At 42.1% G+C, this 24,212-nt stretch overlaps 1 protein-coding gene across 3 annotated transcripts; it reads right to left on the bottom strand.

The window, feature by feature from the left end:
• Positions 1–8: 8 nt before the first annotated feature.
• LOC139534015 (muskelin-like) lies at positions 9–23,615 on the bottom strand. Of its 3 annotated transcripts, none has more exons than XM_071332608.1 (19): positions 23,492–23,615; positions 22,949–23,072; positions 18,809–18,878; positions 16,970–17,112; positions 16,789–16,877; positions 16,508–16,617; positions 15,894–16,086; positions 15,376–15,492; positions 15,098–15,163; positions 11,963–12,075; positions 11,352–11,564; positions 10,750–10,971; positions 10,283–10,412; positions 5,295–5,442; positions 4,421–4,535; positions 3,936–4,075; positions 3,528–3,630; positions 3,216–3,270; positions 9–2,862 (listed from the first exon to the last, which is right to left on the bottom strand). In XM_071332608.1, the coding sequence occupies exons 2-19, from the start codon at positions 23,026–23,028 to the stop codon at positions 2,741–2,743; spliced, it is 2,229 nt and encodes a 742-aa protein (XP_071188709.1). In that variant the 5' UTR covers positions 23,029–23,072; positions 23,492–23,615; the 3' UTR covers positions 9–2,740. The 3 variants fall into 3 exon arrangements, with proteins under 3 accessions (XP_071188709.1, XP_071188710.1, XP_071188708.1); XM_071332609.1 differs by having other exon boundaries at positions 15,415–15,492; XM_071332607.1 differs by lacking the exon at positions 23,492–23,615 and having other exon boundaries at positions 15,358–15,492; positions 22,949–23,087.
• Between the last annotated feature and the right edge of the window lie 597 nt (positions 23,616–24,212).

Raw genomic sequence — 24,212 nt, 5'->3', positions numbered from 1 at the left:
TACAAATGTATAGTTGCATCCCAACTGGTTACAAACAAATCAAAGACCTGAGTCATTTATTTATGAAAACCTGAACAAAATACAATCTTTATTCGTTATGTACATTACATACAATGCAATTCTACAATAGGCTCTTCTACACATTCACGTTATCCACAGAGTAGTGCTCATTCACGCACCCTAGAGTACCTCCACATACTCCTGAGTCCCAGTTGGGGAGAAGAGGGGGCAGATGAAGAAAATAACATTCCATTATTTTATCTGAAAATTATAATTTCCTTCCTCTCCCAAAAATAAGAAAAATAATTATTTGGCATTGTGTTTATATATATATATATTTTTTTTTTTTGCAAAGGTGCTTCTTTATTTCATGTTTTCTTAAGCTTCTTTTTTTTCTGACAAAGAAACTAATGCAAACATCACAAAAGTCTTCTATTCTGTGATAATGACCATAAATGAGTCCTTCCTAAATAACGGGTTTTTAGTACAAAGCTATGATGGTAAGTATGACACTCCTTTCTCTCTGGATCTCAGTTCAGAGAGCTAATATTTACTAAGCTTAATATGATGGCAGCAGAAGACATACATTAACAAACAGACACAAACAAGCACACAAACTAGTTTTAAGCTCACACACTAAGCATACAGGTGTGTGCACCGTGCACACAAGCAGAAAACGCACACAGCACTGACTGTGATTCAAATTAAGCTAATACTGATTACTGAGGACATGAGTGCAAACGAACAGAGAAATCGGATCTGATCACTCATCTTCTAACAATAAGAGCAGATGTCTTCATGTATATGCCTGTATGAAGAAACCAGATGTAATGAATCTATTGGGACGTAGTGTACAATCTGCCAATTTGATTAGGATTTTGATCAAGGATTTATAAGCATCTAACAAGAAAAAGTATCTCTAAAGTTTGTCTCTACCACCCTTGACAGGACTCAAGCACTAAGTGTGTGTCTCCTTGAATGTGAATAGTCCCTCCATCCCTGGTTATCTGATAGTGGAGTTGATTGATCTCAAAACAAAGGGGATGGATATTTCACAGACTCCATAGGCCTTTGCCTAGAGTGTACTCTGCATACTGTACAGCGGTCTCAGAAAAATGCTAAATATATAGACAATACACACAATGTAATGGAAGACTAGGCTGCTACTATTCTTGAGAAGGAGGGGAAAGGGGATCACTTCAATCATCTCTCCTACTGAGATTAATGGAAGAACAATATGAGGCAAATGTTTGTATTATGCTACACAGGTGAACTAGACAAAATACCCTGGCGATCCGAGACAAACACACATATTGACGGACAGACTCTCACTCACACACACGTCAGCTATATCAAGGGGCATCCTCAGTTCCAGCATAATGATTATGAACCAATCAAAAACATTTCCTGTACATCAAAACTTTGGCTGGAGCCACAAGACAGATACCATTTGATAACTTGGTGTTTAGAGATCACTTGTGAATGCTCCTATCGCCTTATTCTGAGTAAGAATGAAATCTAGTGTTCTGTATTTCTTTAGGTCAGAAATGAAGAATGTCTAGTCATCACTGTTTGCATAAGAAACAGCGAGAACACAGTAATCAGGCCATAGCTAAAGGGGGAGACTGGGCTCTCTCTCAATGAAAGCAATCATTCATTCTTCCTTTACCCATAAAATAAACTCCCATCGTCAAAGGAAGATACATCCCAGTCAATGAGATCATGTGAGTATAGATGTGTGTTTGTACATAAAAAAAACTCCCTCTGATACAGCAGGACCATCATTTTGCAGTTCTTACAAGATGGGGAGTTTGAGTTTAAAAACAATAACGTTCATACTTGGAAACTACATTTCCCAACATGCCTCAGTGACAGATCCATGGTTACATCACACTAAAGTTACAATAGCCATTACCAGAATCACAAGCTTTTGACAACTTGACAATGTTTTCCCCCAAACCCATGATTGATTTTTTACATCGATAGAGGATTTAATTGACATATATATTGTCTCTTAGGATCATTATTCTATTGTTTCTATATAACAAAATTAACATTTTGACACGTAGTGTGCAACAGCATGGCCGTCATAATTATAAATATGGGGCATATAATATGGCACCAATAATACAGGCAGAGCAAGCAAAAAGCATGAACTTGGTTGAAGGTATATTCAGCGTACAACACGCCGACAGGGTGTCATTAAGTAACACAATTACTTTCACAAGCAGGTTTGTGTGAGTGCTTGGGTGTGTGTCAGAGAGACGGATGCAAGACAGAGTGGAAAATAAAAGGAAGAGACTCCTCCTTGATCTAACAGGCTACTAATGCCAAGCAAACTCAAGCGCAGCGCGTAAAAGCATCATGTAAACCTCACAAATCAAATGACTTGACACAGAAGATATGTTTGGCAGAGTTCTGGGTTATTTTAAACTGTTAAATCAGTTTATTCAACAAAGACCATCAGGCCTGGGGGAGTTTGTGTTTTTTTCTTTTTCCACACAGTGACATTCAGTATCAACCCCTTTAAATCGTGGTCTGACCCTCATTTTCCCTTTTAGTTCAGTTCCGCTGTTGAAGAACCAACGTCCTAAATAGGGGGTCAACAAGTGCAGTCCGCGAGCAGAGCACCCCTGAATTTGGAAGGGTCAAGTGTAGAAAAATATGAAGTTTGGCTTTGGGCCAGCCAATCAGAGTCTTATTGGCATATGGTGGTGGTGCGTAGGGTTCTGGGGCGGGGCTAGAGTGTGATGAGGTCAACGAGGTTACCCTTGGGCGGGGTCATGCTGTCCGGGAAGAAGTTGACGAGCGTGTCGAAGAGCTGCGTGCGCTGGGCATACGTCTGGTCCACGTCTGAGAAACCTGAGAGAAGGAGGGAGAGGGGGAGAGATGAGCGTGGGAAGGAGTGTGACAGAAGGGAAGAACGGAGAGGGGAAGAGGGATGGAGAGGGAAAGAGGGACAAGAGAGAAGGTGAAGGGGGAGAGAGTGGGAGGAAGAAAAGACTCACTTCAATTGCTCAATCTCCACAGGAAGTCATATGAGCTCATAAAGGTCACATACACGCTCAAAAAGGTCATGTGGGAGGATCAAAATGAAAGTACGTCAGAAAGAAGGGCTGAAGGGGGAAAAAGCAGGCGAGAATAATCCTTCCGTTCATTGGTTTTCATCTACTGTGTATCCAGTGAAGTATGCAGATAACACAGCAGGCTCTTACCCAGAGGGATGAAGTCAGAGCTGGACTTGAAGAGAGCCGAGGGCAGGAGCTGGAACTGAATAGTCACACCGGAACACAACATCTCAGTCACTGAACACTAACGCAACACCGCCAACAAATACACTGCCATTTCACTCCTGAGTAACTATGGTAATAATATCAAAACAATGAACATCAACAAACAGGCTTTGAATGTTACATTCTCAAACCATTTCATCCGTTTACTTGATCTAAAAGCAGTTTAATAAATAACACTGCACAACGTGCAAGTACCCCTCTCCCCATCAGTCAACCCTCCCTCCCGTCCCTCACCTCTTTGGTCTCGTCAGGGTTGGTGTGGTCCACGGTCAGAGAGAGGTCGTTCTGCAGGTACTTCAGAGCATTCAGAGGCTCCGACTGGGCCTTCTCCTCAAACCTAAAAAAAACACACAGATCTTCAGGAATACCTACAGAGAGCTTGAGGAAATCGTTTAGCCTAACCTACAGAAACTCTGTACCACACAAGGTGAAAAGATCACTGCAAAGACTGCAAAATGACCGAGGAGAAAACCCTTCCCTACAATGGCAAGACATGGCCACTAGGTGGAATCAGTGTCAAAGCAGAACTCGAAACTAGAATTGTGTCATAACTCCTATACATTTGTATCCACCGTTTTGCTATATGGTACAGAGAGGTTACAGTTCAGTTCCAGGTGTATAGTCCATTCTCTGCTTCTGTACCTGTACTTCCTGATTAGGTATCTGCAGTGTCGGAGCAGGTACTCCTTGGAGGGGCGACACAGCTTGAGGGACCAGAAGTCATCCAGACGCATCTTAGGAGAGCACGACTTCCCTGGGTTCCCTCCAAACAGGTAGTGCACCTGGACACAAAGAGGAAAAATAACACTGGATATATTCAATATTATCCATCAATACCTCAAAACTGCAGCTGGTCTCAGATCATAATGATATCCTGAAACAGTATTTAACTAGACTTTTGTGCCCTTATGCTTATAGCATTTTGTAGAAGTGTGTGTGTGTGTGTCCATGTTCTTCACTGACATGCTGCATGTTATATTGATGTATCTTAGTCTGGTTGATGTCATGTGTCGATGCTGCTGTCTTCATTCAGGTCTCTCTTGAAAAATAAATGTTCTCTACCAGACTAATCTGGTTAAATAAAGGTCAAATATTTTTTTTTAAGCATGTGTGTGTGTGTGTGTGACCTTGTGCATTTCGTCATAGACCAGCTGGTGTGCGAAGCGTGGACAGGGCTCCTCCTCCTGCAGAGCCTTACTGGGGTTCTCCTTCAGCGCCTGGTCATTCTTATATACACATGACCTGCAGCGCGCGGGAGCGCGCACACACACACACACACACAAACACAGTACAACAAGTTAGTACGCACATAGCCTTAACCCTGAAGACGAACACCCATTGTGTTTCTATACCTTAAAAAGGAAACACGCCCACACACCCCGAAGCAAATACTGGAACACACTTCTAGACAGCCTCCTACGGAGAAACACACACACAGCTTGAGCCGTTACATTGACTTAATTTACTGGACACTCAGTAAAAAGAACGACTGGAGAAAGCAGTGTACCGGAACCAGCGGCAGGCAGCACTGACAGCCTGTTCTCTCACAAGCACTGTTTCAACTGACCAAATTAGCTAGGCCAGAACAAAGACTTTCTCCATGAAGGTGCAGAGGTACAACAAACACACGCTCTGAAACTCACCCTCTGAAAGAACATTTAGTTCTCTTTTGAAGGGCAGAGAGATTATGAAACTCACTTTCAGGTCAGGAAAGCCTTTGAAATATGACGTTACTGGTTGACGATTGTATCAAAGTGTCTTACTGTGTGCGTTTGCCGGTGTGTGGGCGTGTTCAACTATACTTGTGGGAACCAGAAGTCTCCACAAGAATAGTAAACAAACATTTTGTTAGTCCCCACAAGGTCAAATGCTATTTCTAGGGGGGTTTAGGGTTAAGGTTAGAATTAGGTTTAGGAGCTAGGGTTAGGGGAAAATATGTGAATGGGACTGAAATGTGTGTCCCCAAATGGTTAGTTATACAAGACTGTGTGTGTTTCGTACCAGTTGTTGCGTGCGATGTCATAGATCCAGAAGGAGTTACGGACGTTCTCCTCTCGTTTGTCCTTGTCCTTGCTGAGGCCAGACAGGACGTGGATCTCATTCAGCTCGGGGTCTATGGTGGCCCTCTGGGTGAAGCCCGTCATCGGCACTGTGGGACAAACACACATCAGAGAGAGGTTTAAAACCGAGACTGGTGCTACTGAGAACACCGAGAGAGAATAGCTGGCTACATTGAGAGAATGGCAGGGATTCAGCATTTTTCCTGGTCACAGAATTCTAGGCTCTATGGTTATTTAACGCTATCACACATTTTTTTCCCCCCATCAGAGGCCAAGATTAAAAAGACTTGAGAGAAATGGGATAGACTACGAAAGCAAAAGGCTGCTCACATAGCAACGTACATAGCAACGAGATTCGCTGGAAACAAACAGGACACAATGCAAATGTATGTTTGTTTTTCTACGGATTTGCATTACCGACAGAACAGGATGTGTTTGTGGTCACAGTGTAAACAGTACGCAACTATCCATATGCATGGTGTTTTACCCAGATGTACGTACATTGCTTGTCTAAAGCAATCCCCTGATAGCACCTGATGTGTTTGTGGTCATGACACGTCACAGTGTATACAGTATGCTCCTATTCATACGTATAGCAGAATATGGAACACATATAGGCCAAGTATTTCCGCTTTGTGGTCATCGGCTGCTTATTTGTCACATGTGTTTCAGTAGTTGTAAGTAAGAAGCAGGTATAAGCTTTCGCAATGACTTCACAGTGTATCAAATCTATGTGGGTTGTTACCATGGCTATGATAGTAAGAACAGTGTCAAAACAAAGACGAGGTGTTGTGCTGGGAAGACATTCTTTAAATCACTTAGTACTACCAACTTCAACTAATACATTTTTATGGAAACCACCATATGCTTTCAAGGAAAATTAGAACCATTTCTCAAACAAGCTCCATAGACAGTTTTCCAAACAGCACACAACATGAATTATGCGTCAACGTCCTGTTCCAAGACATTAAGCTATGCATTAACTTCTGGATAAATAAAACAGGCCCCTAGGTCAACCAGCCAGTGTAACTTGAGTAGAGTACAGACTGTTTTAGGGAATCAACAAAACAAAGAAGTTTATTTGAAGAACAAGAAAAAAACACCAGAAGGACAGAGCCACCAGAGACTGTGCTCTGCCCTTCAGACATAGGGTGCTATTTGGGACGTAAGCGAACACATATAGTGCACTACTTTTGACCAGGGCCCATGTGAGTCCCAAATGGCACCCTAACACATATGCAGTGCACTACTTTTGACCAAACGCTATGGGCCCTGGTCAACAGTACACAATATAGGGAATAGGGTGCCATTTGGGATAGATATAGAGCTCATTAGAGCACAGTTCTAAAATGGAAATGAACAGGAAGATGTTGCGGCAGCGATAAACATTAGAGAATTATTACAAGAGCACTGTTTGGGCTTGCTACTTCCTTCCTGCCAAAATACATTTTGTTCTTTCTCGCTCCATCTCTCCTGTTCTTTTGCTCTCGCTTGCTCATTCTGCATCTTTCGGTTTCTTCGCTCCCTCTCTCTCTACTTCTGCCTCCCTCCACCCTCCCTCCTTCCCCATCTCTCGTTCTTGCAGGATGACACAGATGCGAGAGGCACACAGACAGAGGTCCTATTAATACTCTGCCATCATCACGCCAGTCCAGTCCAACTCCGCCCATCCAGAGATCTTAGACAATCTGTTTCAGGACAACAAGCATCTCTTTCTCTCTCTGCTGCCCTGTGCCTTTTAATGAGCTGCACTGAAAAGTCTGTCACATGTCACTTTAATAGAGGAGCCATGAGATGGTATCTCCTCCTACAGCCATCTACTGCATCTGAAACCACAGATTCTATTAGATTCTTTAGTGTAAGGGTAGATGAAGATATGTGATGGGGAGAGTTCTGTAAATGTAGTATCACTGAGTCACAAGCTTGAGGGGAAAAAGACCGATTAGGCTACACACACAGCTGCTGACCAAAGCATCAGCTGATAGCGACTAAACGGAGTGCAACGTTGCGATTTGCTCAGGTTAGCATTCAGACTGTGTGTGTGTGTGTGTGTGTGTGTGTGTGTGTGTGTGTGTGTGTAGGGTTGCAAAGGGAAGGTACATTACTGGAAACGTTCTAAGTTTACCAGCAAACTACCAGAATTTTGGTATCTTTCAAGGATGTAATTTATCACAAGACATCTACTGGCCCTTTTGGGTACTTCAGATTATCACAGGTGTCTAATCATCTCTGGTCCTCTGTGTGTCATCACATGTAAAATATATGAAATAATGAACAAGATGATTTATACAAAAACTATTGAATGACAACGCTGTAAAACATAATCCTAAATATAAACTTAGTGAATACCATTGGTGTTTAATTTGTATGTGTGAACAAACACACACAAAGCTCAGAAAAAAATTAAGAAACCACTGCAAAATGATCAGTTTCTCTAGTTTGACTATTTATAGGTATGTGTTTGGATAAAATGAACATTTTTGTTTTATTCTATAAACTATTGACATTTATTCCAAATAAAAGTATTGTCATTTAGAGCATTTATTTGCAGAAAATGACAACTGGTCAAAATAACAAAAAAGATGCAGTGCAGACTGACCTCGAATAATGCTAAGAAAATAAGTTCATATTCATTTTTAAACACAATACTAATGTTTAACTTAGGAAGACTTCAAATGGACCAAAAGTTTGGACAAACCTACTCAGTCAAATGTTTTTCTTTATTTGATTTTTTATTTTTTTTTTTTTTTTTTTTATTTTTTTACATTGTAGAATAATAGTGAAGACAAACTATGAAATATCACACATGGAATTATGTAGTAACCAAAAAAGCAAAAGTCCCATTCTGAAAAAGGAACGTTTCTTTTTTTGCTGAGTTTGTTTTGTGTTAACTATCAAAAGTACTGAAAATTCCAGTAACTTTGGTGAAATACCAGTACCATTGCAACCCTGTGTGTGTGATAGAAAAAGTAGAGGATAAAAGAGTGTGGTTCTGTGAGAGAGTGAGAATAAAACGTAAAGAGAAAGTGAATTGTGAGAGATTGAAACAGTGTGTGTGTGGTGTGAGAGCGCAATCTAATTAAATGTTCCTGTGAGGTTTTGCTAAATACCACAATAATACGGGGGTGGGAATTTCTAAGAACCCCACTTGCACATGACAAAAATGCTATTCTCAGAAGATGATGACATCAACTGCTCACTTTCTAATCACAGCAAGCAATTATGAATTCCAACTTTGTAAAGAAACGCACCACGGCCACGCTACTGGATTCTCTGTTGCCCTGCAGAATGGGTAGAACCCAGGGTGCAAGTGCATCGTGCTGAAAGCAGTAAGGGGACTTTTACATGAACACCTAAATGAGTTTAGCCTTGCAACACCCTTGGCATTAGACCTGCCAATCTGAGACCTGACCAGATCCATTTGGAACAAAATGTTGGCACTAAACAATTAACTTCTTACGGCTGAGATCCCGTTAACGGGATCGATATGACAACAGCCAGTGAAAGTGCAGGGCGCAAATTCAAACTGAAAACTCATAATTAAAAATCCTCAAACATACAAGTATTTTCACATTGTCTGATTTCAGAAAGGCTTTACGACGAAAGCACACCATCTGATTATGTTAGGTCAGTACCTAGTCACAGAAAAACACAGCCATTTTTCCAGCCAAAGAGAGTAGTCACAAAAAGCAGAAAGAGATAAAATCACTAACCTTTGATGATCTTCATCAGATGACACTCATAGGACTTCATGTTACACAATACATGTATGTTTTGTTCGATAAAGTTCATATTTATATCCAAAAATCTTAGTTTACATTGGCGCATTATGTTCAGTAATATTTTGCCTCCAAAACATCCAGTGATTTTGCAGAGAGCCACATCAATTTACAGAAATACTCATAATAAACATTGATAAAAAGATACAAGTGTTTTACATGGAACTTCAGATACACTTCTCCTTAATGCAACCGCTGTGTCAGATTTCAAAAAACCTTTACAGAAAAAGCACACCATGAAATGATCTGAGTACGGTACTCAGACACAAAAACAATCCAATACAGGTACCCGCCATGTTGTGGAGTCAACAGAAGTCAGAAATAGCATTATAAATATTCACTTACCTTTGATGATCTTCATCAGAATGCACTCCCAGGAATCCCAGTTCCACAATAAATGTTTGTTTTGTTCGATAAAGTCCATAATTTATGTCCAGGTACCTCCTTTTTGTTTGCGCGTTTAGTTCCAAAATCCAAATTCATGACGCGCAGGCCAGACGAAAAGTCAAAAAATTCCATTACAGTTCGTAGAAACATGTCAAACGATGTATAGAATCAATCTTTAGGATGTTTTTAACATAAATCTTCAATAATGTTTCAACCGGAGAATTCCTTTGTCTGTAGAAATGCAATGGAACGCAGCTAACTCTCACGGGGGCGCGCCTGAGTGAGCTCATGGCACTCTGCCAGACCCCAGACTCAATCAGCTCTTATTCCCTCATCCTTCACAGTAGAAACATCAAACACGGTTCTAAAGACTGTTGACATCTAGTGGAAGCCTTAGGAAGTGCAATATGACCCCCATAGACACTGTATATAGGTAAACCTACAAACCTCAGACTTCCCACTTCCTGGTTGAATTTTTTCTCAGGTTTTTGCCTGCCATATGAGTTCTGTTATACTCACAGACATCATTCAAACAGTTTTAGAAACTTCAGAGTGTTTTCTATCCAAATCTACTAATAATATGCATATCTTAGCTTCTGAGCCTGAGTAGCAGGCAGTTTACTCTGGGCACCTTATTCATCCAAGCTACTCAATACTGCCCCCAGACATAAGAAGTTAAGGTGTGTCAGTTGTACTATACTCCACCCATGGCATAAACAGTTACTGTCCCTGGTGGCTTAAGTGACTAAGCGGACAGTCTTACCCATGCCGGAGTCCTTCTTGGTTCCGTCTGAGATGATCTCCACATGGTCTCCGTCCACGTCGTAGCTGAAGAAGTCATTCAGGTACGTCTTTGACCTCTGACCTCCGAACACATACAGACAACGATTTCTCTGGAGAAAGGGAGGGGGGATGAGAGAGAGAAGAGCAACACTATTTTATAATCATGCCAACACTGAATGGTTTACATTCTTCTGTGAAACAAGATAATAGTCTGAACAATTTTCCTTGGCTTCATAAAAGTCCTGAGAGTAAAATTGGTGCATATTTGTTCTGTTATGTCTTTGGGCTTTCTCTAAAAACACAAAGCAGAAAGCGATGAATTCTGAATGCTTCAGTCATGATTGTGTGGGTATTGATTTGTTACTGTCAATAAATCATTCTGGTGTTTGTGCTGAATTCTATAATTCTAACAGCAACACCAGTCATGGTACTACTCCCATAACTCACAGTGTGGAAGAGCATGCAGTGTCCGATGCGTGACTGGACATCCTCAGGCCCAGCGTTGCAGGAGTCTTCCCTGAGCAGGCTCCAGGTTCCGGCCTGGCAGTGGAAGGCATACAGCCCGCTGAACTGGGGCTCGGACGTCCTGCTGTCCTCCACACTGCCGTTACACATCAGAATCCGACCACCAAACGTATAGATCATGTGCTTCTCCGAGTCCATACACATCTATAAGGAGAGGGGGGAAGGATGAGAGAGGAGAGAAAGGTTGGGTACAAAGAGAGTCATGAGATTCAACATTTGGTTTTCAGTGTTGGGCTTAGAGCAGTGGAAAAAATATGCAAAAATCCTTGGCATTTACAGATCCATTTTTAGCTTAAAAAGTGGGACAGGAGGAAAATATGTCAAGACTATAGCCGGCTAAGCCTTCATCATCAGTGCTCTGGTCTCACCTCCAGATGGCTGAGTGTACCAATTATTTAACCAACAAAAACTCTGTAACCGATTTTTAATGAAGCCCAAAGTGTTTAAATTCACTCCTAGCCAGTTTGGTCCAGTTTGGACGTGTGTGTGATACAGCTGTGTGAGGGGCGTGATAATGGGGTAACCTGGTGGTCAAAGACGAGCTTGGGCCCGCCGTCGGCTGACGTGTCCTCGCTGAGTAGTGTCCAGGTGTTGGCGTCGACGTCGTATCGATAGAAGTCACTCTTCAGAGACTTGCTGTTCCTGACGCTGGAGTCTAGGTAGCGGCCGAGTGTGTAGATCTGCCGCCGCTGACTGTCGATGCACATCTTGTGACAGGACCGCGCACTGGGACCACTCTGGGAGAGGACGGGGTCAGCCATCACACAAACTATCTATACAATAGGAGAATGAGACGACTCTGCCCCCTGCTCCCATGTGGTGACAGCGTTGCTACCATTTACTGAACTTTGTTGATATCTAGTACCTGCTCAAAAACATTACACCGTTGTTATATTTCCCTATAGTGAAACTTTCAACTATTATCTTCATTATAATCATCCGTTAGATAGACATTACCCTCACCTTGACCACAGAAAACTGCAGTCATTATCATGATCATTTCTATAAATAATTTAGTGTTCTGCTCATTAAGCAGCTGTAACAATCAGTATAGACCATTTAACAGTGTTGTTCTGTGTCACAATAACTGCTCTTTCCACCGTCCTTCGGTCTTTCATACATCTTTCCCTCTCACCTCTTTCTCGGTGTCTCTGGAGATGCAGACCCACTGGTTCTCCTGAACACTGTAGGCCCAGAAGTCAGCCAGGTCCTGTGTGCCGTCCCAGCCCCCAAAAAGATACACCGTCTCTGTAGGAAACAGGAAGCCAACGCTGGTCAACACCTGGGATGCATTCAACATCACTGAACTACTCTGGTGCCTATACTGAAACTGGTCTCCACTACAGAGCTGCATGGGATTCAACTGACAGGCGTTGTAAACAGCAGTACTAAGCGCAACAAGAAGATACCCCCGTCCCTCCCGCTAATTTGGCTACTTTTGCACATGTTTAATCAGAGAGGGGAATATTGTAGATCAAGAGGACTCGATTTGTTTTAAAAGATGAGACGTTGATTATAATAAATACTGCTTTGATGTCATACAAGCAAACCACACACCCACAAGTCCAAATGTGCGCTTTGCTTTTCCATCTGACCAAACTCATGTCCTTCACATTATCAACGTTTATGATCGCTATATTTGATGTACAGTTACAAGGATGACATGGCGTCATACCCTGGGTTATTTTTAACAGGAGGAGCCTGTTTGTCACATAGTGAAGAAAATTAGCAGCAGAACACGCACCTGAATGCACTCAATAATCCATTCTATGCACACCAAAATGACTATCATTTTCTCTGAAAAGTGCCTTATGAAAGCCTAACACGAAGATAGTATTTTAGAACTTAGCTAGTCATGTTGGCAAGAGAATAAGCTTTCAAAATTGTGCCCACCTGACCCAGAATGCAATTTATAAATGGACCAATTATGGATTGCAAAAACAATAATTGTGTGATGGGAATGAAGGGCAGTGCTTGCTTCAATTCTTCAAAGGTACAGCTAGGAGAGCTAAAAAAAACAACTAATAGTTGAAAGCTCTTTTCTTGAGCCATAAAAGTGAATTGAAATGATTTAGTAACTGTGCACACTTCGGAGAGCTGTGTGGCCACTTCCATACACCAGTTAGACCTCTTAATCTAACGCTTGACTGCTGTGTCCTCACCTTTGGTCTGATAATTTCCCCATATTATGAAAAGTGGTCCCTTTCAATTGCTACCATGGTTATGCATATGTTTCTTCAAACATTTCAACGTAGCCCTATCCATAGAGGCCAAGTCCCCACGAATGTAAAGGGTTAAGGAGGAGAAAAAGGGTATTCAAGAAACACTTAGACTACATGCTGCCATACTGAGTGCAATCATGAGAATTTGGGGAGGAAATCATCACTTCAACTGTAGTAAACACAGAGTTCCATTCCATTCCAGAAGTCCTGAAGAACCCCTGAATTGAGTAGCATGAGTGCATAATTAACACAGCGGTGCACAGGTTCAATGGGCCGTAACCATGGCAAATCAGCAGAGCAGCACACAGGGGTAATGTTTGCATGGTGTGCAGACGGTGTGGAGGTTTTTGTAGGTTGGGGGGGTTACTCTAGGTCATCTGGTTTGGCCAAAAACACAGTACTCAGTGTCTGGGGGCCTGAGAGACAGACCAGCAAGATGCAAGGCTTCTCACAGCCTGTATACACACGTGCACAATACAAGCCTTTGTCTTTACAATCACCTGCAGGCGAGTAAGCCACCAAAACATTACAGAGCACTAAAATAACCACTGTGTCTTCTGCAAAACAGCTTTAAAAAGGCAATAATAAGTCTTACACACCCACAGCAGTAGAAATCCACTTTTTTCGAGCTGAAAGACGATTGCCAGAGCTTACCCACGATGTTGGACAACACTAAGTCAATAAGTCATTGTTTTAGTCAAAGTAGAATATATTTGGGCTTGAAGTGACAACCCCGAACTGCCCACTTCGTGCAACTTCGTGCCAATGACATGTCTTTTCCTATGAAATGACGTGCAAATTATTTTTAGCATACGTTTCATTTCAGGGCTGGGTTTTCATCAAATGGTACCACCCACCAGCATGGCATTGTTTATTAATCAGAAACACCTGCAAAGTTTGCAAGTCGCAACTAAGCTGAGCAATATAATAGAAAATATTTGGCTACAGCAAAGATGGCGGATAAATAAAGATAGTTCACTCAGGCTGTTTACCATTGAAAAACATGTGTCAGTTCCGGTCTAGTTAACGGGTTGGGTCTCCCACAGACACCAATGCAACAGCAGCTGGGTCTGGTCTATTTACGTCATTGACTTTTATTGAACCAGAAAGAAAGAAAAACAGTGAGTGGGGTGTCTCGCTTCCTCTTCCTTCTCTGGCTATAGCTTTTAACCATAGGCAGCCAAGTGTAGGCTGAGCCATGGCGCATATTAAAATAGGGGGTAAAAATTTATGTTTTTGCACCTCCACTTTTTTATCAGCAAATTATCAAAATTCATTGGATAACGTGTCAAGTTGCACTTATTTAAAATTGCGTGTGATATGCTTGCATTTTGGAATCACGCTCCCCGCAAGATGAATGGTTTTGAACACACTCCACTGCTTTGATTGGTGCTGCTAGAAATCAAGTGTCCACGAACTTGTTTATCTAGCTTCACGGCGTCTCCAGTGAAGGTTGCACCCCTCATAGTTAGGCTATCCATATTACCAGAGCGTCATCTTATTCTTTCCATTTCTATGGCAGATTCCCGGCCACAATTTATGAATGATGACAAAACTTTGGAGATACAATAGATGGCAAAGACACTGCTTTCCCCTATCCACCTGTGGCAAAGTTTTCCCTACATTCCTATGACAAATTCAACTCCAGAACCAGCCATAGCCTAGCTGGCTAATCTTTTGAATGCAGTGTAGTAGCAGATAACATTAGTTAGCCGGATAAGGTTAGCATGCTAGCTAGCTACACTGACAGCTGTTGGTGCCCTACTTGTTGTTATTTGTCCACGTCATGTGGAAAGCACCCACGGCATTCCAACCCCCAATTCTTGAATATGTATTAGCAGCCTGCGTCATTCTGCAGAGGTGGAACCTAAACGTCAATTTCCGCTAAAGGACAAGAATTACATTGAAATAGGGGTGGGATTGCCCTCTGGTGGGGGCCTTTAAGGCCAGTTTGTAAAACACATTTGGAAGAGGAGAATTGCAGTTGAAGTAATAGCTGACATTATAGGGGGTGTTGTCTAGGTGTGGTTTTAGCCAGCATGCCTCACCTGTCTGAACGTCGATGACCATCTGATGACCTCCCCTCATCCCTGGTCTGTTGTCATCCTCATTACCTGGAGAGAGCGATGGAGCGGGAGAAAGGGGTTGAGGGAAAGGAGGGAATAAAATGTAGGAGAGGGATGGAGTGTTGAAGGAAAATGGAGGAGCAGAAGAGAAAGGGGGAGCAGGGGAAAAAAATTATTCATCGCTATAGACCAGTAATGTACAGCATACCATAGCATTTTGTTAATGAGAACACATATCCTACTTGAATAGTTTGTCTCACTGTTCATGTCATCTGGGCTTGGCTCTTGGGCGGTTGTACCTTTGTTACTCTTGGGGATGATCTGACTCCATCTTGGCTTGTACTCTTGCTGGCTGATGTACTGGTTAAATAAACCGTCTACAGAGGAAAAGGTCAAACACAGGAAGATTGTCCAGATTATTTTAGCCAGGAGATAGAAGTGAATAGTTTTGTTACCTTTTCAACCTCAAAAAGAAAGTATGATGTCAGGATGACATTGCCACGCCCTGTGGTTTCAAATCAATCTGATAAAATGAAAAGGTCACGTACAGATACATGGGTCATATGGGTCTATAGTGTAAATAATGAATCACTATGGTAACCACTGAATTCATGAGCTAAATATAAGCCGAGCTAGGTTTCAAGATCTCAGTCATGGGATGGTAGAGGTCTGTAGTTAGTATGATGATTGAGGTCATGTAGTTGTATTGCAGTTGATGTGTACAGAGCAGTAGGTCCAGCCCCCATCGGTCTGTCTGAGGAGGTGTGGGTGACAGGACCTTTGACAGCTTTGTCGATGAGCTCCTCACAGGCGTCAAAGTCTCCACGGAGTACCAGGCGGTCGTGGAGGTGTGTCAGCATTTGGTGTTCCAACGCGATGCGTGTCTTCTTCTGCAGCGACTCAAAGGCCTCTGTGTAGTTATGCTGCCGGAAGTGCTTCAGGCACAGGCGGATCGCTTCCTGTTCCCGGTACTAGAGGAATACAGGGGAGGAGGCAAGGGGATGGGAGGGGACACACTCACTGTAATATCGGCTCCATCTTTGTTCAATGTTTTTCATCACAAATGTTATACTTCATATTATAAACTGGGTGGTTCGAGCCCTGAATGCTGATTGGCTGAAAGCTGTGGTATATCAGACCGTTTACCACGGGTATGACAACAACAAAAACTTTTACTGTTCTAATTACGTTGGTAACCAGTTTATAACAGCATTAAGGCACCTCTGGAGTTTGTAGTATATGGCCAATATACCACGGCTAAGGGCTGTATCCAGGCACTCCGCAAATACCACACCCTCTCTGGCCTTATTGCTTAAGTAACCCACTCAGACTGATTCTCTCCCTTAACCCCAACTGTGTATGTGAGTGAGTGCGTCTCAGAGGCAGGCTCACCTTGCTGTACCAGTTAAGGCAGGGCTGCACTACGTCAGGTTCCTCTATGCCATGCAGCTCAATGTACCAGATACTGAAGTTAAAACTGGGCCCCCAAGACATCAGAGGCACTGAGAGAGACAAAGAGAACGGTCTATAATTTAAGTCATCAACTATTTTGCCAGTTTGACTTATTTTCATCTCCAGCTGTGTAGCATCCCTTCACTACAATAATTTTCAAGCTGGACTGTCTGTACAACACGTAGGCCCAAGCCTTGGGCCCATTCCTTTTCCAAACCCACCTATTTTAACAAATCTGCAAGGAAACATCTGTTCGTCGATCTTGTGTTTCAAGGTGAAGGTCTCCTTGTTGTAGTCATTCTTCAGGCCACTGCAGAGGAATAAATATGGTACAGACAGGAAGGTAGGTTATTTATACAGTAAAGAATAACACTTCACTGTCCCTCTGCCCTCGCCCATCACCTGGACAGGAGTTCTGTCATGTTCTCTTCACTCATCCCACCAAACACTTTGAACTTCTTCAGGTTGCACACGTGAGTCTTCTCATACTTCCCAAAGGTGATGCTTTGAACGATCGCTGGCCTTTCCATTTTCAACATTAAGTACTGGAAGGAAAATAGAGGGGAGAATCTGATCAGCGGTCTCTCACAGTAATTCATAATGCAGTGTCCGGTCTATATTATCAACACATGACACTGCAGTTTTCATTCTACTGCTCTCCGAACATGTTTCACAACACTGCAGATGGCACAGACCGCAGAGGAGAAATGCTGTGTATACGAGCTGCTGCACAATCAAACTATGGGACATGTTCACAGGTCATTGGAGTGGTAACTAGCCTGGGCATATCTGCTACCGACAGGACAGGGCACTGGCCTGAGCCCTCTGGGAGAGACAGAGGGGATAGAGCAGCACAGATGGAACATCGATTAAATCTGCTTTCCCGGAAACCAGGCAACCCACAATCTCTGGAGACCCATGTTTCTACAAATCCTGTAGGTATAAATGGCTGTGTGAGTGAGCAATAACCATCCACTACCAGAGTGCATCTGCTAGGCTTACTAATGGGTCCTCTGATATGGTTCCATCTTCAACAGTTTTCATCAATAATAAGGCAGGCATATTGCATCTCATTAGGTTATCGCCTAGGGTACATCTAACACAGAGGGATTACTCCTAGGCTTGGGTATTTCGATCTTTCTTTTTCAAAACAGTCCTGTCCTGTCAGCTAAAAACATGGCACACTTGATAATGAAAAAAACCCGTATCTCAATGATTTGTCGATTCTTGTTGCCACAGAAACCATTATAAAACATTTATATGAAAAGACTCCGTCTTCATTTATTGAATAAAGAAAATAAGCTTTGCGATGGGGTGATTTATGGGGTATGGCTTTATCATTTGTTCAGTATAATTATTTTCAAGGCTTTACCTCTCCACAACCTCCCTCTCTTTGAAAAGATAAAAGGGGTTGATGAGAGTTCAACATCTTTATAGTGTGAAAAGTATTTGACGTAAACAGATTTTGCCTCTGCCACACTTGAATGTCTAGCTTGGTTGGTTAAGACAGACATGCTAAGTTTCCTCTTGCTGCAAAAACAAACTTTCAATTTCCTCTGCCCGTAACCACAAGACAGTCAAACACGCTACGCTGGGCAACATCCTATTCCCAAAAGTGCAAATGCAAGTCATTGGATGCATACTGAAGATGCACGCGTTGTCAGCTAACACTTCTATGGGGCAGAAGTCCGTGGATTTTATGACTCTGGATGGCCAGATAGCAGTTTCTTGTCATTGTTGGTAGCTATGTGGGGAATCGTAAGTGACTCGTTTCAACTAGTTTAATCTTTTTCTTGAACTTTACCATGTCTTGTTTTGAGGTGTTTTGCCTGATTTCATGTCAATGCTAAAAAGGCTCAAATTCACTAGCTAGCTATCCAACAAGTGTAACGATGTATTTGAGACAACATGTGCACATTGTGCAAATGTATTTATGTTTTCAATAAATGCTGGAGACTAAATATAGTTTACATATTGTCAACAATCTAAGCCAACGCAGTCTGTTTTACCCCATAGTTGAATGCTTTTGTTGCTAAACAACCAACCCATCTATTAGGCGCTACTATTTTGCAGCCACCAGTGAATTGAGAACACGGATGTTGTATGCAACTGGGCACAGACCCTCTACTGAAGAGCCCCATCCCAAGACAGGTAAGGCACAAGGCATGGAAGGTGTGTGAGTGACAGGTAGGCCTGAGTATGAGACAGGTGTCTATGTGGGCGGGGCACAGCAGACGTTACCTGTGGAGGGTAGTTGCTCTCAGACGACCACCTGGAGGACTGGTCATTGGGTTTGTCCATCAAGATGTTTCTACACACAGAAAGGGAAAGATGGGAGAAAGGACATGTTTCAGCCAACATGCAACCATTTGTTGTGAGCAAAGGGATAGGGTAATATCCATGTAAAAGGACCCATGAGCAACACATGTGCAGGGAGTTCATAGCAGCATATCAAATTGGGAGTCAAAAAAATCTAAGAGTGTATATTTTGGGGAAATTAAGGCATAGATACATTTTCAACCATTTTCCATCTTAAAAATTAGGCATAAGTACTGGCTTTGATTTCTGGTCAAACAGAAGGAAAATGGGTATTAGATGAATTCTCTGGTACTTTCGTATACTTTTTAGCTAGTAGTTCTGAAAATAGCACTCACGAGGCAAAAGTGGTCCCTGAAAATTGCATACTACGTCACATGTGATGATACTGTACGTGCAACGTGTCACTGCTCTCTCACTCGCTCTGCTGTGCGGGTATCTTGTGTATCTTGCTAGCTGTCTCATATGACGAGGGGCTGAAGCTCATTGGTTGAACCCGAATTGCTAGGGGGCAGACCCACTTGGGAGAAAATGGCGCAACACAGCTTCCAGAAAAACAGTTCCTTTCGATCTAGGAATTTCGTGGCTAATTGAAGTGAGACAGTGATTCTGCATGTATGAACTAAACATTGACACATCTAGCACAAAGCAGGAGGTTTAAGTAGTTGCCAAAGTACCGGAGCATGTCTTTAAAAAGGTATTAGAAATACATCAAAACACAATAATATTATTGAAGTTAAGAACTTATATCAACACACATTTAATTTAGGAGAAATTACTTTCTGTAAGTTTAAGAATCATTACCTTGTGCCTTGTAATTCTGTTACCAAAAAAACACATATCTTTAAGATAGCTTCTAATTTCTCTCCTGGGCTTGACATTAAAATTTTTAGACAGATTTTTTTTTTACCTGTCCGAAAGCTCAAGAAGTCAAGACCCCAACCCCCCCCCCGAAAATGGTGTTGTATGATGCAAGGAACCACTTCGCAAAATAACATTCATTATCACTGGTATTGACAATGGAAGGCTGCTGCTCTCTGATCCCATGTATTATACAGTACACTGGCGACCTGTCATTCAGGGCAGGTGGGGCAGAGCCTGTTTTGAGCCCCACTTTTTTTTTACATGTTATTGTGTCACATATCAGTTTGCAAACAATGTAAAAAAAAAGTTTATAAAACCGCATACTTAAGACAGCTCCAAAATCCAGGTGTTCAGCCTAGCTCAGTGCTTTCTGTGGTGGTGGGGCAAGCCAGCAGAAAATATGGATTGTTGCACCGTGATTGGCTCAGTGTTTTGTCACTCATGGGGACACTACGTCACCGCCAAGTCTAAGAGTAGAGCTAGAAAATTCAAGCCCCCTGGGTGCTGCCATAGAGTTACATTTGAAGTGCCCATCCAAGAAGGCTCAAGGTCATTGGCCAAAGATAAAATTACATCAAACCACATCTTATCTACAGTAGCTTTGATTGGACTGATTATGTCAACATCATACTTTCAAAATTTTAGCTGGCAATCAACATCATGAATCAAGTTGACAATCTACTGGCAAATCCTTTTTAATCCTTGTCATATGAAGAGAAATAATGAAGAGAAATTATAGATAAAACGTATCGCTGCTCATCGGCTATTGGACATAAACATTACACAACAAGTTGGAAATCGCAAATTCAAAAATTAATGGTTTAGAAGGAATGAGTGGCTAACTGCAAGCCTTGCAAAGCAATCATTATCCTGCTATTCAGTGGAGTGGCAGTGGGTCCCAAGTCCAAGATTAAGGGTCTCTTTACCTAGTTAAAAATTATAAACATTCAACATTGGCCGTGCTGTTAATGAACCATGATTTATGCTGCGCCCAAAACAACTGTTAACCCAGAACTGCAAAATCTGACTTTAGTGAGTTCAAGACAACTGAAAACTCTGGAAATACGAACTACGACTGGGAAAAAACATTTTGAACTTTCCTCCAACTCGGAATTGTGAAATTCGGAACTCGGGCCTCTTTCTAGAGCGACGACTTGAAGATCACTGACGTCATCATGATTCACAACTTTCTCCCCCCCAGAGTTCCCAGTTGTCTTGAAAGCACCAAAAATCCAGAGAATGCCAGACTTGACGACAAAATTTGCCCAAAAGGACCGCCGCGCCACCTTCCTGTTCAAGTGAGTGTAACAGTATAACTTTAGACCGTCCCCTCGCCCCGACCTCGGGCGCGAACCAGGGACCCTCAGCACACATCAACAACATTCACCCACTAAGCGTCGTTACCCATCGCTCCACAAAAGCCGCGGCCCTTGCAGAGCAAGGGGAAACCCTACTTCAAGTCTCAGAGCAAGTGACGTAACCGATTGAAACGCTATTAGCGCGTACCCGCTAACTAGCTAGCCATTTCACATCCGTTACATGAGCAAGGCACAATGCAACGTGTGAAGTGATCACAGAATTTTTCCATACACACAAAAAGCTTACTTCTCTCAAATTGTGCACAAATTTGTTTACATCCCTGTTAGTGAACATTTCTCCTTTGCCAAGATAATCCATCCCCCTGACAGGTGTAGCATAGCAAGAAGCTGATTAAACAGCATGATCATTACACAGGTGGCATGCTGACTGCAGGAATGTCCACCAGAGCTGTTGCCAGATAATTGAATGTTCATTTCTCTACAATAAGTCGCCTCCAACATCGTTTTAGAGAATTTGCCAATACGTCCAACCAGCCTCAAAACTGCAGACCAGGTGTAACCAAGCCAGCTCAGTACCTCCACATCTAGCTTCTTCACCTGTGGGATTGTCTGAGACCAGCCACCCGGATACCTGATGAAACTGAGGAGTATTCCTGTCTGTAATAAAGCCCTTTAGTGGGGGGGAGACTAACTGTATTTAGCCATGTTAACAGCATCATAGCATCACTGTGACATATGAAATACAAGTGATAGTGTAATCACTACCTATACAATGTACATGCTAAATTATTAAGTGATGTGCAGTCGTATTCAAGTCCTGATTGGTCAATAAGCTTATTTGACATATAAAATAGTGTTATTTGACGTGTCAAATAGTGTCATTTAACTTGTTAAATAACTAAATGGACTGTGACCTGAACGGCGTTCCTAATTTGTTCCGGCATTGGCCAGAGCAAATTAGGCCTACTGATGATGACCTCTCACATCCCTCATCAAACATGGAATGGTATTGTGACAGAGGCAGTGGTACTACTGTCTTCAAGGCTGCAATTACAAAGGCAGACCAAATCTGGTATTTTTTTTCACTAATGGGTCTTTTGACCAATCAGATCAGCTTTGAAAAATATTTATGGGTAAGGACAATATTACTATTAGTGGAAAAAAATATTAGAATTGGGCCGCCTGTGTAAACGCAGCCCAAGACACATTTTCAGCCAGTTCCAAGCTAATAGTGCTGAAAATTGCAATTCCACGCGTTAAAAGAGCGGGATAATAGGTTCCATAAATAGCTGACTGTACAGGCATGTCCTATGGTTTAAGGTTACCCAAGCAATGCCATAGAGACATACTAACTCGCTACCCAACGTTAGCTAGTTCTCCCTTTGGCTTTGCACGAACGGGTAGTCAGACTAAACATGCCTACAAAAAGTGTAGGTGAAAAAAGTAGGCTTCTAGTATGATTAGTTAACTATTTAGCTAACTAGCTAATATAAAAAGTAACGAGTGGTTTTGGCTACCAACTAACTTAGTAGTGGTGGTGGCATGCTCGTCTAGTTTGCGAGCTCGCTAACTTAACTAGCTAGCTTTTTTTTGCCAACTCGTTAGGACAGCTGTTAGATAGTTACCAGTATCGGATTTACAGTGTATGGCAAAACGTCACACAGTACACAAAAATAACCAATTTAGCTGGCTATGCGTGCATTTTGTTTACTCGAGTAAATCTAACTAGCTAACGTTATCCCCGTTGCCAAACGGTGGAGTAGTAAGCTCGCAGTCAAGCTAGGCCGTGGAGAGACGATTCGATGCACTGTGGCAGTTAATGAGACCTGCAGCCACGAAAACAAATACATACATGTGGTCAACGTATGCGTGGATTACTTACTCTGGTAAATATGTGGAGGAATAAGAGCTCCATTTAAAAACACTGAAGGAGAGGACTCTGTTCTCTGGAACGACCGCCATCTTGTTGCAGAAAATGACAAGCAGCAACGGCTCGAGTGACAGCTCTTAAAAAGACAATACACTTTAATTCGATTAATGCGTTTGGTTACATCGGTCAAGTTCAATAATAGAGAAAACTGTTCCAAATAATTATGAGGTCATGATATTGATTAGTGACCCTGAAAATGTGCATGGAACACTTGCACCAAGTTATTTCAACCAGACTGCTTCCATTTGGCTTAGTGTTCGTGTGTTTGTATGTGTGTGTGTGTGTGTGTGTGCGTTATCATCGCAATAGGTTTTTCCTGACACCTATTTTACCTACAGAAATAATATAGTTTGTAAACTTTTAGAAGCTATTCAATATAGGCTTGAGTATAGGCTTGTCTCATATTTGTTGCACGTTGAGACACTGAACAGCATCAATAGAATTTAGAATATGTTTGAAATACTGTATCTCTCAAAGATATGGAACCCGTATTACCTCACACAAGCAGGACTGATGTTTCCTCCTGTGTTTGGTTTTCCTTATTCATTTTTAACATAGGCCCATATCTTTTAGTTCCAAATGTGTTTCCCACCAAAGTCCCGATGATGAGGATATCACAGGATAATAGAGTCACTGCTTCATTCTTATGTCATCTTTCCTGATGATCTCAGTTCCAGCCTGGAACTGAGAATCCTCATCACCCTTTCCAGTCAGCATGAGATAATAACTGACCCCCCCCCCCAGACACACACACCTCTCTCTCTTTCTCTCTCTGTGACTGTCCAACCTACGGGGCAATGACTGTACTGATTCGATCTTGATTTCCTGTTTCTAGTTTCTGATTATTTGTGTGGTTGTTTTTTCTGCACTGTTAGGAGCTAGTAAGACAAGCATTTTGCTGCACACGCTATAACATCTGCATAACTGTGTATGCAGAACAATAAACTTTGATTCGATTTTTATTTGGTTTACTATTAGGCTATTATATTATTGCAACAACAATAATCTTATTATAAATAAAGCCTCATATAATTGTACATAAATTACTGAAAACAATAATAACCATGACTTTCTGAGCGTCAACCAGGCTTTGATCATCCCATTTTTCGAAAGGACCATCTCCGTGTCAAATGCAATTTGACACCGGTGAATCATCTCCAAGTGGATTACCAGGAAGCTTTTTGATGTAAGAAATGCAAGACAATGTCATTTCTTC

This window comes from Salvelinus alpinus, chromosome 11 (genome assembly GCF_045679555.1).
Source record: "Salvelinus alpinus chromosome 11, SLU_Salpinus.1, whole genome shotgun sequence".
NCBI classification, from domain to species: domain Eukaryota; kingdom Metazoa; phylum Chordata; class Actinopteri; order Salmoniformes; family Salmonidae; genus Salvelinus; species Salvelinus alpinus.
This window is presented reverse-complemented; position numbering and strand designations above follow the sequence as displayed.

What these genes read in the sequence shown, in the direction of transcription:
- LOC139534015 (XM_071332607.1), bottom strand. Translation starts at nt 23,028, where the DNA reads ATGGCGGTCGTTCCAGAGAACAGAGTCCTCTCCTTCAGTGTTTTTAAA. An exon ending in ACTGCATGCTCTTCCACACT is followed by an intron (nt 10,413 to 10,749) that starts GTGAGTTATGGG and finishes CCCTTTCTCCAG; the next exon opens with AGAAATCGTTGTCTGTATGT. An exon ending in CTCTGACTTCATCCCTCTGG is followed by an intron (nt 2,863 to 3,215) that starts GTAAGAGCCTGC and finishes TCCTTCTCTCAG; the next exon opens with GTTTCTCAGACGTGGACCAG.